A 14,030-nucleotide genomic window follows, 5' to 3' on the forward strand; every position below is an offset into this window, starting at 1 on the left:
CAGTCTTAAAGGACTGGTTCATTACTCTTCAAAGGCATCTTAAAACAACAGTCAGGTGTCCACAGGAACAGTTAAAGAGGTTCTCCTTGCTGTAATCATTCCTCCTGGTCATATTGGCTATTAAAAGATCTGCCACATTTACAGTCTTTTTAGCATGAAATTCCCTCTTTGTGTTTCCTTGGACAGTCTTTCCCTGTTGAGCTGTGAAGGAAGTATAGTAACACAAAGAGGGACTTTGGCACTACAGTTTTTGTAACATTGAACGGTATCTAATTGATCTGGCTCATTTGGACGCTGAAGCTTCATATTAGCTTCAGATAAACTTTTAAACACATTTTTGCACAGAAGGAGGACTGTGGATTTTGTCCCCATCACTTACATTGTACGTGCGTTATGAAGGGATCTTCTAATGGTCAGTATGAACAGGAGGAATGATTACAGCAAGAAAAACATGTTTCACTGTTCATTTGGGCTCCTGGCTGATGTATTAAGACACACTTGGAAAATTGTGAACCTGTCCTTTAAGAGAGCAAGTAGAAGCAAAGAAACATTTAGACTAATATTGAAATGAGATTATAGTTTCACCTCTTGTTATCTTGAGAGCCTCCCAGCAGACTCCCAGGATCATAATCTTTAACTCACAGTTGAAGGTTATAATCCTGCAAACAGAAACCACAGTGATAATTCAGGGAGGGCTGAGCATTGCTCACTCTGTCTCTCTGTAGTGTGCGGTCGGCCTGCGCTCAACACCAGGATTGTTGGAGGAGAGGCGGCCCCTAATGGCAGCTGGCCCTGGCAGGCCAGTCTGCAAAGTTCTGGATTTCACTTCTGCGGAGGATCCCTCATTAACAAAGAATGGGTGCTGACGGCTGCTCACTGCTTCTCAAGGTAAGCAGTTAGAGTAGAACTGTGATGGAAAACAACATGCCATGAGACCCCTCCAAGGGGTCGCAAGATGAATATCAAGGGTCTCAAAATGATTAACAGGACAGGAAAGAAGAAAATTTATTGTTCTACTGCTCAAATTTAGATCTCTTTTTTCTAGCTTTGTCTTGTGAAATTCTGGAGATTTTCCTCTTCAGGCCTCCAACAATTATTCAAATAGAACAATACAAGAGGTTTAGAAGAAAAATCTTTCTCTCTTAAATGGATTTGTATCTGCTTGACTGAGGTAGTCTCGACTGCAGCCCTGCTCTTCATGTCTTTGCACTGCTTTGTTTCTCTTCTGATCTTCAGCACCAGCACAGCGGGTTTGGCTGTGGTCCTCGGTCTCCAGAGTCAAGAGGGGTCCAACCCCAATGCAGTGTCTCGAACGGTCTCTCAGATCATCAATCATCCCAGCTACAACCCTAGCACTAATGACAACGACATCTCCCTCCTGAAGCTCTCCTCACCGGTTACTTTCAACGACTTCATTGTGCCAGTGTGCCTGGCAGCCTCAGACAGCACTTTCAACGACGGCGTGGACACCTGGATCACCGGCTGGGGCAACATCGGATCTGGAGGTAGGTCATTGAGAAACTGGGGCACATCTATTACTTGTGCTCTCTCAGATTCAAAAATGCATCTCAGTGAGCGACGGAAACCTTTTGTAACTTACAGCTTGTATTTATATTTTCAACATAATCTGCATGTGACAATACTATCACACTCCACATTACAAAAGTATTAGACAGATTTAACAACAAACTGATGATTTATCTATCCTAGGAACATTCTGATAATGACATGATATGAAAGGTCAGTAAAATCAAAAGAGTTCATTTATCTGAGGAGCATTAATGTGGTCAGTAAATTTCATGGCAAACTGCCGACACGCAGATTTATATTCCTTTGAAACTGAGTGTGATCATGGACAGTGAATTTAGGTTAGACAAACAGATAAACTCAGTGGTCGAAACGAGTTTCTTCCAGCTAAGGCCTTTATCTAAGGTGAAGTCCTTTTTATCACTTAATGACTATGAGAGGGTCATACATGCTTTTATCTTATCCCATGCAAGCGAGAGCACATTTCCCCTGTACTAGCATCCCTCCACTGGTTCCCAGTACGTTTTAGGATTGATTTAAAGATTTTACTGTTTGCCTATAAATCACTGAATGGACTATCTCCAACCTACCTCTCTGATCTCTTACAACCACACATCCCATCAAAGTCACGAGCAAAAACTGAGCTAAAAGAGAGTGAATATTGTACTTACATTTACCAGGTGGACAGAAACACGACTCCAAATGAATGATAATGTTGCTCCATAACAGTTGGATGTGGAAATAAGCAACTGTTTGCTAACAAGTTCAACACGTCAACTTAAAAGCTGAAATATGTCAGTGTTGTGTTCACTTCTTGTTTTTGCTGAACACTAGTGGACAAAACAAGTGGTATGAGTCCTTTACAAAATATATTTCACCATATGTGTGGTTTATTAAACTGATTTTGTGTGTCTTTAGTACCCCTTCCTTCCCCACAAAACCTGATGGAGGTGGAGGTTCCTGTTGTTGGGAACAGACAGTGTAACTGTGACTATGGAGTGGGCACAATCACCAACAACATGATCTGCGCTGGGTTACGTGCCGGAGGGAAGGACTCCTGTCAGGTGATCATTTTACCACCTGTTCTTCCTTTAGATTTCCCCTCCTACAAAGATTCTTTCTCCTGACCCACTCCTGAATGTTTCTCTCCTCAAAGGGGGACTCAGGTGGTCCGATGGTAACAAAGACAGGAAGTGTCTGGGTCCAGGCTGGAGTTGTGAGCTTTGGTTTTGGTTGTGCGGAGCCTAATTTCCCAGGAGTCTACGCCAGAGTGTCCGAGTATCAGTCCTGGATCAACAGCCAAGTCACCAGCGACCAGCCAGGCTTCGTCACCTTCACGTCCAATGGGACTGACAGTGACCTCAGTGCCAACTGTTCCGGCCTGCCGCCACCTCCAACCACCCTCCCTTCAACAACAGTCAATCGTGAGTAACTGTCATGTCCAGGCTTTGTGAACAGATCTGACCGATTTTTAACTACAAATTTGAAAGCTTTTAGATTAGATATATTACCACACTGTGCGACAGTTTCAGATCTATTCTGTATCAGCTTGTTCCGCCTCTTCATTGAGGATAAATGATCTTTACACTGAGAGAAACATTCAAACCAAAGGCTCCATGCTTCTTATGGCTGCACTATTCTAACAGAAGAGAAATATTCCAGATGTTTGTGCATCGTTTTGGACAAATTTTTCCAAAAGTCAGCCTGACATGTTTGGTATCTTTGGAAACATTTGGATCTCTGCTAGAATTTAAAATAAAGTTCTGTGTGTTTGAAGGATGTTTAATGTTTAAAATGATGGATGTATTTTCTGTGATCTTTTTTAAAAAACATCTTTCATTGTCTGCCTTTTGAGAATTAGCTATTTTGAACAGTCTTGTTAGGGAAATGAGAGGCAAAATTGGTGAAATAAAAGGAGAATTCTTTTGGCCATGACTTTGTAAATGTTAATAGCCTCCCTTCCCTCCCTCTCAATGGACGTCAGCAGAGGTTCTGAGAGCCTTCCTTCTCCACATCTGTTTGTAAACTGGGTCTTGATCAGCTTCAGTTTGGAGAATGATTGCTCAACTGATGCAGTCATCACTGGCAGCTCAGACTGCACTAACCCAAAGACAACAGAACCATGTAAACTAGTGAGTAGAACTGTACCAGAGCCAACTGAATGGAACAATGTTACAGCTACAACAACTACAACATGTTTTTAAGGGTTCTTTATTTTCATGATGGTCAGCATACACTCATTCCTACCATAATTGTAGAGGAGTTCTCCTTCTTTAGGCTCAAAGGTAAGTATGACAGTGTTATTTAGACGAGTGGTCATTTTTGGGTCATCTGCAAACCTTGGAGGAGTAGGCCATGACCTCTCTCTTTCAGAGCAGTTCATCTCTCTGTCTGCTAAGGATGACTGAGCAACGCAGCTGTCCTGATGAGGCTGGCTGTCTCCTTGGGAAACTAAGGTTGTAGAAGAAATGCTGTGCTCCGTTTCAGACGGCCAGACTGTCTCTTCTAAGAATATTTTGCATGTTACCTGAATGTGTGAACAATGGTTCACTTAGGTCGGTGTAGTTTCTTGTTCAGGATCTAGTACCCAATAGAATCCTCACACCTGTATGGATGAGTAAAGAATAACCTTATTTGGACATGTAGTAAATCTCGAGGGTCTAGTGAAGGATTAAATACTCCCCACCAGGAGGTAACCTTCAGAATTGAGAAGCATTAAACAGTGTTTCACTTGTACTGCTAATATCTGTTCTCTTCTAGCTTAGTCTAGCTTCAATAAATCCATGTCTCCTGAAACCTTTGTCAGTTAGGAGTTAGACAGTTCTAAATATTTTCGTTCACAATAATAGCCAGTTTACTCCATCATAAGGGCATTTTACAGGCAAAGTATCTCATGTTCTTCACTGGAAGGGCACTTCACCATGTTTTTCTCCCATGCAGGGCACCCTATAGGGCACTTCACCATGTTTTTTGTTATTGAAGGGCACTCATCATGGCATCATGTTTTCTAACACCTGGAGGCACCCTATAGGGCACTTAATCCCTTTTTTCATTGAAAGTGCACCCAATTCTGCACTTAAGTTAGGGGAACCCTAAATGGCACTTTTTCCACTAGAAGGGCAGCCATACAAAACCTCCAGCTCAGCCCATTACAAGAGCAACTCATAGGGCTCTGCATTACATCATGTGGGGATATTTTACAGGGCACTATCACATTTTCTTCAACTGAAAAGGCATCCTTGAGGGCATTTCATCCCAGATTGTTACATATACAGGCACTCTATAGAGCATTTCATCCTGATTAACCATAACTAAGACAGTAATTACAGAACAGGTGTGGGGGCACCTTAGAGGACATTTTATCATGTTTGCTTTATTGTGGGGTTAACTTAAAGGGCACTTTTGCTTTTTTTTTTGCCCCCTTGAGCCCACCATTGAACCTACCTGTTCGATGACGGTGAAAAGCCATTAAAAGGAACCAATAAATTATAGGATGGTACAGCACTTACATTTTGGTTATTGAAACCTTTCATGATCATGATGATTTCTGAAGCAATGCCATCCAAAACAACAACTCTTTTGTGACTGGAATTTTTCTCTCTCTCTGTTAGCTGAGAGAAGAGACGGTAAAATGAGTGTCACTCATATTTTAAAAATCTGTGTTTAAGTGAGTTTAGTAGTCAATATTGTAGTATTGAGTATCAGTGAATATAAATGCTGAATTGTTGTTTCAAGAGCTGTTTGTTTTCTGTTTTTCAGAGTCTCACTCACAACTAGATGGTAAGTCAAAGTTTCCACTTGTTTACATTTTAAACATGTTGTTGGATAGAAAGGTTGATAGTCTGATTGTTGTTGGTATTTGCTGTCAAAGCCAGAATTACAGTCTTAAAGGACTGGTTCATTATTCTTCAAAGGCATCTTAAAACAACAGTCAGGTGTCCACAGGAACAGTTAAAGAGGTTCTCCTTGCTGTAATCATTCCTCCTGGTCATATTGGCTATTAAAAGATCTGCCACATTTACAGTCTTTTTAGCATGAAATTCCCTCTTTGTGTTTCCTTGGACAGTCTTTCCCTGTTGAGCTGTGAAGGAAGTATAGTAACACAAAGAGGGACTTTGGCACTACAGTTTTTGTAACATTGAACGGTATCTACTTGATCTGGCTCATTTGGACGCTGAAGCTTCATATTAGCTTCAGATAAACTTTTAAACACATTTTTGCACAGAAGGAGGACTGTGGATTTTGTCCCCATCACTTACATTGTACGTGCGCTATGAAGGGATCTTCTAATGGTCAGTATGAACAGGAGGAATGATTACAGCAAGAAAAACATGTTTCACTGTTCATTTGGGCTCCTGGCTGATGTATTAAGACACACTTGGAAAATTGTGAACCTGTCCTTTAAGAGAGCAAGTAGAAGCAAAGAAACATTTAGACTAATATTGAAATGAGATTATAGTTTCACCTCTTGTTATCTTGAGAGCCTCCCAGCAGACTCCCAGGATCATAATCTTTAACTCACAGTTGAAGGTTATAATCCTGCAAACAGAAACCACAGTGGTAATTCAGGGAGGGCTGAGCATTGCTCACTCTGTCTCTCTGTAGTGTGCGGTCGGCCTGCGCTCAACACCAGGATTGTTGGAGGAGAGGCGGCCCCTAATGGCAGCTGGCCCTGGCAGGCCAGTCTGCAAAGTTCTGGATTTCACTTCTGCGGAGGATCCCTCATTAACAAAGAATGGGTGCTGACGGCTGCTCACTGCTTCTCAAGGTAAGCAGTTAGAGTAGAACTGTGATGGAAAACAACATGCCATGAGACCCCTCCAAGGGGTCACAAGATGAATATCATGGGTCTCAAAATGATTAACAGGACAGGAAAGAAGAAAATTTATTGTTCTACTGCTCAAATTTCGATCTCTTTTTTCTAGCTTTGTCTTGTGAAATTCTGGAGATTTTCCTCTTCAGGCCTCCAACAATTATTCAAATAGAACAATACAAGAGGTTTAGAAGAAAAATCTTTCTCTCTTAAATGGATTTGTATCTGCTTGACTGAGGTAGTCTCGACTGCAGCCCTGCTCTTCATGTCTTTGCACTGCTTTGTTTCTCTTCTGATCTTCAGCACCAGCACAGCGGGTTTGGCTGTGGTCCTCGGTCTCCAGAGTCAAGAGGGGTCCAACCCCAATGCAGTGTCTCGAACGGTCTCTCAGATCATCAATCATCCCAGCTACAACCCTAGCACTAATGACAACGACATCTCCCTCCTGAAGCTCTCCTCACCGGTTACTTTCAGCGACTTCATTGTGCCAGTGTGCCTGGCAGCCTCAGACAGCACTTTCAACGACGGCGTGGACACCTGGATCACCGGTTGGGGCACCATCGGATCTGGAGGTAGGTCATTGAGAAACTGGGGCATATCTATTACTTGTGCTCTCTCAGATTCAAAAATGCATCTTAGTGAGCGACGGAAACCTTTTGTAACTTACAGCTTGTATTTATATTTTCAACATAATCTGCATGTGACAATACTATCACGCCCCACATTACAAAAGTATTAGACAGATTAAACAACAAACTGATGATTTATCTATCCTAGGAACGTTCTGATAATGACGTGATATGAAAGGTCATTAAAATCAAAAGAGTTCATTTATCTGAGGAGCATTAATGTGGTCAGTAAATTTCATGGCAAACTGCCGACACGCAGATTTATTTTCCTTTGAAACTGAGTGTGATCATGGACAGTGAATTTAGGTTAGACAAACAGATAAACTCAGTGGTCGAAACGGGTTTCTTCCAGCTAAGGCTTTTATCTAGGGTGAAGTCCTTTATATCACTTAATGACTATGAGAAGGTCATACATGCTTTTATCTTGTCCCATGCAAGCGAGAGCACATTTCCCCTGTACTAGCATCCCTCCACTGGTTCCCAGTACATTTTAGGATTGATTTTAAGATTTTACTGTTTGCCTATAAATCACTGAATGGACTATCTCCAACCTACCTCTCTGATCTCTTACAACCACACATCCCATCAAAGTCACTCAGGTCTGCTGACCAGTCGCTTTTAGTTGTGCCACGACCTAGGGTGATCGTGCCTTTGCTGTTATAGCCCCCAAACTCTGGAACGAGTTGCCTCTACATATTAGACTGGCTCCCACACTGCCTGTTTTTAAATCCTATTTCAAAACTCATTTTTATTCCTTGGCTTTTAACTCGGTGTGTTAAAACCAAGAAATGTCTCATTTTTCTGTTAAACCGGTCTTTGTGGCTTAATTGTGTTTTCATGGCCTTTGTTATTATGATTGTACAGCACTTTGGTCAACTGTTGTTATTTTTAAACGTGCTTTATAAATAATTTTGATTTGATTTATCACACCCCACATTACAAAAGTATTGGACAGATTAAACTACATACTGATGATTTATCTCTCCTAGGAACATTCTGATAATGACGTGAGATGAAAGGTCATTAAAATCAAAAGGGTTCATTTATCTGAGGAGCATTAATACATTCAGCAAATTTCATGGCAAACTGCCGACTAGACTTCACTAGATTCTGAAATAACATTTGAAATGTTGTCCTTATTGTGGCACAAGAGGAAAGGTCAGAGGTCACCGGAAACATTATGATTGACATGAGACAGACAGACAGGTTGACTGATATCAGTAACCTTAAAGATCCCCTCCAGACATGTTTTAGGAAATAACAATAATTAGCTTTGAAAAATGAATTTGTGGGTTTTTCCACACAAAAAGCTCATTTACCTTGATAGAAATTCTTAAAATCACATCTCCTCCATCTCCCTCACTGTAAAATCCAGAATCTATGAATATGCAAATCTTTTTCTTTTCAAAAGTTTTCCTACTTGACAAAAGATGCCTCCTACTTCACTGTGAGGTCCATTCTCAGTGTATGTGCACTGGAGGTTTCCATTCTCCGTGTCACACTTGTGTAAGTTGCATACTGGACTACGACTGGATCTCCTTGGCTTTCTGGAACTTTAAAGCGAGTTTCAGCTCATTGTTTGGTGTTCTCATAGAGTTGTTTTGGGCCGCAGCAGGCAGCTGTTTTCAGAGAAAAAGCTCCAAAAAGCCACTGTACAGTATCTGCTCGGCACCAAATGGCAAACAGACACAGTTACCTGTAGGCTAGCTGGTGAACATAATGCAGCATTTAGCAACTAAAGAGTCAGATATTTCTTTCAGGAGCTGGTAGAGAGCAAAAACTGAGCTAAAAGAGAGTGAATATTGTACTTACATTTACCAGGTGGACAGAAACACGACTCCAAATGAATGATAATGTTGCTCCATAACAGCTGGATGTGGAAATAAGCAACTGTTTGCTAACAAGTTCAACACGTCAACTTAAAAGCTGAAATATGTCAGTGTTGTGTTCACTACTTGTTTTTGCTGAACACTAGTGGACAAAACAAGTGGAATGGGTCCTTTACAAAATATATTTCACCATATGTGTTGTTTATTAAACTGATTTTGTGTGTCTTTAGTACCCCTTCCTTCCCCACAAAACCTAATGGAGGTGGAGGTTCCTGTTGTTGGGAACAGACAGTGTAACTGTGACTATGGAGTGGGCACAATCACCATCAACATGATCTGCGCTGGATTACGTGCTGGAGGGAAGGACTCCTGTCAGGTGATCATTTTACCACCTGTTCTTCCTTTAGATTTCCCCTCCTACAAAGATTCTTTCTCCTGACCCACTCCTGAATGTTTCTCTCTTCAAAGGGGGACTCAGGTGGTCCGATGGTAACAAAGACAGGAAGTGTCTGGGTCCAGGCTGGAGTTGTGAGCTTTGGAAAAGGTTGTGCGGAGCCTAATTTCCCAGGAGTCTACGCCAGAGTGTCTGAGTATCAGTCCTGGATCAACAGCCAAATCACCAGCGACCAGCCAGGCTTCGTCACCTTCACGTCCACTGGGACTGACAGTGACCTCAGTGCCAACTGTTCCGGCCTGCCGCCACCTCCAACCACCCTCCCTCCAACCACCCTCGCTCCAACCACCCTCGCTCCAACCAACCTCCCTCCAACCACCCTCCCTCCAACCACCCTCCCTCCAACAACCACAGTCAAGCGTGAGTGACTGTCACGTCCAGGCTTTGTGAACAGATCTGACAGATTTTTAACTACAAATTTGAAAGCTTTTAGATTAGACATATTTCCACACTGTGTGACAGTTGCAGATCTATTCTGTATCAGCTTGTTCCGCCTCTTCATTGAGGATAAATGATCTTTACACTGAGGAAAATGTTCAAACCAAATGCTCCATGCTTTTTATGGCTGCACTATTCTAACAGAAGAGAAATATTCCAGATGTTTGTGCATAATTTTGGACAAATTTTCACAGTAGTCATCCTAACATGTTTGGTATCTTTGTAAATGTTTGGATTCCTGCTAGAATTTAGAATAAAGTTCTGTGGGTTTGAAGGATGTTTAATGATTAAAATGATAGATTTATCTTCTCTGGTCTTTTTTAAAAATCTTTCATTGTCTGCCTTTTGCTTTTCTCTCCAGCTGTGGTCTGCGGTAGCGCCCCAATCAATTCACGTATTTTGGGAGGAAGCTCGGTGGCGACTGCTGGCATGTGGCCGTGGATGGCGAGCCTTCAGAAGAATGGAAGTCATGTGTGTGGCGGGACTCTAGTGGCTGTGGACTCAGTGCTTAGCAACGCCAACTGCTTCTCAAGGTGAGCCTTATATATCAAGTCAGAAAGTATTGACAGACAGACTAACACATTGTTGGTTTTCAAGTTCTTCTCAGTCCTAATTGAGTCGATTTTTCCTCCCACAGTTCACCTACAGCATCTGAATGGACTGTGGTCTTGGGCCGTTTGAACCAGAATGGAGTCAACTCCTTTGAGGTGACACTGAATGTGACAAATATCACCCTAAGCACCCTGACCGGGTCTAATGTAGCAGTGCTGCATCTGGCAGTCCAGCCCACCCTGTCCGACTACATCCAGCCCATCTGCCTGGACAACGGACAGACCTTCACTGTGGACTCCACATGCTGGGCTGCTGGCTGGAGCTCTGGGCGTGGAGGGGGTGAGTCCTTCACATACAGACTGACAGAATAACATTAGCTCTCTTTATCATGTCATGAAACACTTTGGACATCTGGGTGTTTCCCCTCATCATTTTCCCATTTTCTCATTTTTTCCAACTCTAGTGGAACAAGTTCTGCAGGAGTTCCAGACCACAGTGGTAAATTGTGGGAACACAGCAACCAGTGACGACATTTGTACAGGATCTTTTACACTGGAACAGGTGAATAATGACAGAGTAATATATACCATTTGTTGATATAGTATTTCTCTCTATTTCATCAAGGTATTTGTGAGACTTTAAACATCATAAACGTTAGGTTCCAACAGTGGTAGAAAGTAACTAAGTCCATTTACTCAAATAGTGTACTTAAGTACAGTTTTGAGGTACTTACTCTGACGTCTTACAAAAAGCGGTGTGTAGTTGGGGCCACATTTCACATGTCTATGAGTTGTTAACAGCTCCACCAAATAGTGATTTTTCCCTCTAAACTTCTCACATGCTTTCATTTCAATAAATGTTCAAATGATCCAATATTTCAGCAAAAATCAAAGATTAGAGAAAAAGTCCAAAAACTGAAAACAGATTTGTGTATCAGAACTTTGTTTTTTCTTCTTTCCTCTCCCATTAATCATTTCACGACCCCTCAGATTTATCTGCTGACCCTTTGGAGGGGCCCGACCCCTTGGTTGGGAACCACTGGACTAAACTAGCTAACTGTATATAAAGTAGTGTAAACTAGCTCCACCTCCAGCAGCTACAACAGTAACATGCTGCTCTAACACTGATGCTTCACTATTAATAATCTAATGATGTCATATATAATAATATATCAGTCAGAGGGACCAAACCACTACTTTTACTGCAATACTTTAACTACATCAAGCTCATAATACTTATGTACTTTTACTGCAATATTTTAACTACATCAGGCTCATAATACGTATGTACTTTTACTGCAATACTTTAACTACATCAGGCTCATAATAATTATGTACTTTTACTGCAATACTTTAACTACATCAAGCTCATAATACTTATGTACTTTTACTGCAATATTTTAACTACATCAGGCTCATAATACGTATGTACTTTTACTGCAATACTTTAACTACATCAGGCTCATAATAATTATGTACTTTTACTGCAATATTTTAACTACATCAGGCTCATAATACGTATGTACTTTTACTGCAATACTTTAACTACATCAGGCTCATAATACTTATGTACTTTTACTGCAATACTTTAACTACATCAGGCTCATAATGCTTATGTACTTAAGCAGGATTTTTCATGCACAACTTTCACTTCTAATGGAGTATTTTTACATTGCTGGTTATTGCTATTGGTACTTTTACTTAAGTGAAGGATCTGAGTACTTCTTCAACTACTGGGTTCAAAGTTGTGGAATGAAATTTCAATTTAGCTGAGCACTCCTCATCCATGTTCAGATATGTTAGAATATAAGACAACATTCATTTGGAATCCTTATTTGAAGGTTTTCCTACAACCTTACCAATAGTGGGACTAAATATGTAATATTTGTCCTGAGGGTGACACTAGAATAAAGGTTGGTTCATTCGTTACTCCCTCTAAACAGACACTCAGTAGTTTACTCTTTAGCAACAGTAAATTGAGGTTTCAAACACCTATGAATCATCATCATTTTACGTCATCACAGGTGTAGAGCATGGACCATAGACTGTAAAAACTATGGATGTAGCCATTGTGGTCTCACCCATTGGTTTGTGAACTGCCGTTTTGAAGCCTCGAGTTTAGCGATTTAACTGTGGCCATCTTGGATTTAACTGTCGCCATGTTTACTTTTTGGAGCCAGAAGCAACCATATTTGGATGAGAGGGTGGAGCCGACCATAGTGCTAGCTGCTAGCTTGGTTAGCATGGTGCATTTGCAATCTTTAAATGAACAGTTTGACATTTCTGGATTGACATTACTCCCTCCCTAAGATGGCAAAGTCATGACCTCCCCCCCCCACTCTGCCTCTGATTGGCTAGTACTTGTTGCCTCATTGGTTGGGTTGGTTAGGTTTAGGCATGAGGAGTGAGATTCGTTTGGGTTAGGGTAAGAATATCAGGGTAAGCCAATCAGAGGCAAACTAGGGTGGGTTATGACTGTGCCATCCTAGGAAAAATATTGCTTACATTGTGAAAGAGACGTCTGGAAATCAGCGGATACAGTTTTTTGAGCATCACAACCCCGTCAAATGACTTGTTTCACGACCAGAATTTGATCCATTCGGTCTGATCACATTTCAAAAGTCTGGAAGAGCCGCATGATTGAATTATTTTATCCCCTTTCAAGTTAGCTGGAGGGCTAAACTAGAAGTTAGCCATCTCAGCCGGCAGAAGTCTCTAGTGAGCTTGCTCCATGGGAGCATCGGGCCCTTAGAATGTGTGCAGTTTGTTTCCAGGAAGTGTTTTTTTTGGCTTCATGTGCCACTGAGCAACTTAGGAATGAACAGGGGCCCGCCTTTGATGCTGTATTTATACATCTATGGAAGCTACACACAGCATACGGTTAGCCTAGCTTAGCTCAAAGACTAGAAACAGGGGGAAGAGCAAGCCTGGCTCTGTCCAAAGGTAAACAACAGCACGAATTAACTTCAAAATTATATCATAATACTGATTTAATGTTTGCTGATTTCACCGAAAGGCAGATTTGCAACAAGAAAAATAAGAGGCAGATATTGTTTTTTTAATAGTTTCACAGAATGCTGTGACTGAATGTCCACTCCAGTTATTTTAGAAGCTACATGTTGGACGTGAACCAATCCGTCTTTTCTGGTTGTTCAGGATGATTCTGGGGGTCCGATGATGTGTCAGATAGACGGCTCTTGGTTCCAGGCAGCTGTGTTGTCAGGCAACAACACCACCACCAATCAAACACGAGCAGATCCGGTGATGGTCTTCACCAAACTGAGCCGCTTTCAGAGCTTCCTGGCTCAGACTGTGGGAGCATTCTTATCTCCAGCCTCCACCAACAGCACCGCACCTAACAGCACTGTGTCCACTAACCAGACCACCACCACCACCACCACCAGCGGGGGCTCACCTGCTCACCCCTTCTTCTTCTTCTTCCATCTCTTTGTCTTCTCTGCGTTCCTCCACCTCACCTTATAGGAACCTACCTTTACCTCTAAATAGGTTTACATGATGTGACGGGCACAAATGAATGTAAACAACCATGAGAGACAATATAGGCTTAAAGCTGCATTAACTAATCCATGACTCGATTCTGTCTTTATTGGCGACCACTAGGAATAGAGAAGTGAAGTGTGCTGGGTTACATCAGAGTGGTCTTTTAATTAAAGTCTCCTCCACTCAAAAATCTGGTTCCTACAGTTGAATGTTTTAGCTTCACTGTGCAGAATGATGCATGTGCAGAGTTTGACACTAGAAAGCTGTTTTTCTCATTCAGCTACTGAA

At 41.7% G+C, this 14,030-nt stretch overlaps 1 protein-coding gene across 1 annotated transcript in view; it reads left to right on the forward strand.

The window, feature by feature from the left end:
* LOC122966781 overlaps positions 1–13,825 on the forward strand; it is a 36,849-nt gene extending 23,024 nt beyond the window's left edge. Inside the window, exons 18-30 of the mRNA XM_044331111.1 lie at positions 726–888; positions 1,237–1,505; positions 2,446–2,591; positions 2,684–2,951; positions 5,287–5,307; positions 6,133–6,295; positions 6,644–6,912; positions 9,029–9,174; positions 9,267–9,612; positions 10,052–10,223; positions 10,328–10,581; positions 10,706–10,803; positions 13,398–13,825. Of these exons, the coding sequence (XP_044187046.1) occupies positions 726–888; positions 1,237–1,505; positions 2,446–2,591; positions 2,684–2,951; positions 5,287–5,307; positions 6,133–6,295; positions 6,644–6,912; positions 9,029–9,174; positions 9,267–9,612; positions 10,052–10,223; positions 10,328–10,581; positions 10,706–10,803; positions 13,398–13,724 (2,642 nt within the window). The 3' untranslated portion in view covers positions 13,725–13,825. The remainder of the gene's footprint in view (positions 1–725; positions 889–1,236; positions 1,506–2,445; positions 2,592–2,683; positions 2,952–5,286; positions 5,308–6,132; positions 6,296–6,643; positions 6,913–9,028; positions 9,175–9,266; positions 9,613–10,051; positions 10,224–10,327; positions 10,582–10,705; positions 10,804–13,397) is intronic.
* The last annotated feature ends 205 nt before the right edge of the window (positions 13,826–14,030 follow it).

The sequence above is a fragment of the Thunnus albacares genome, chromosome 17 (assembly GCF_914725855.1).
Source record: "Thunnus albacares chromosome 17, fThuAlb1.1, whole genome shotgun sequence".
Lineage (NCBI taxonomy): Eukaryota > Metazoa > Chordata > Actinopteri > Scombriformes > Scombridae > Thunnus > Thunnus albacares.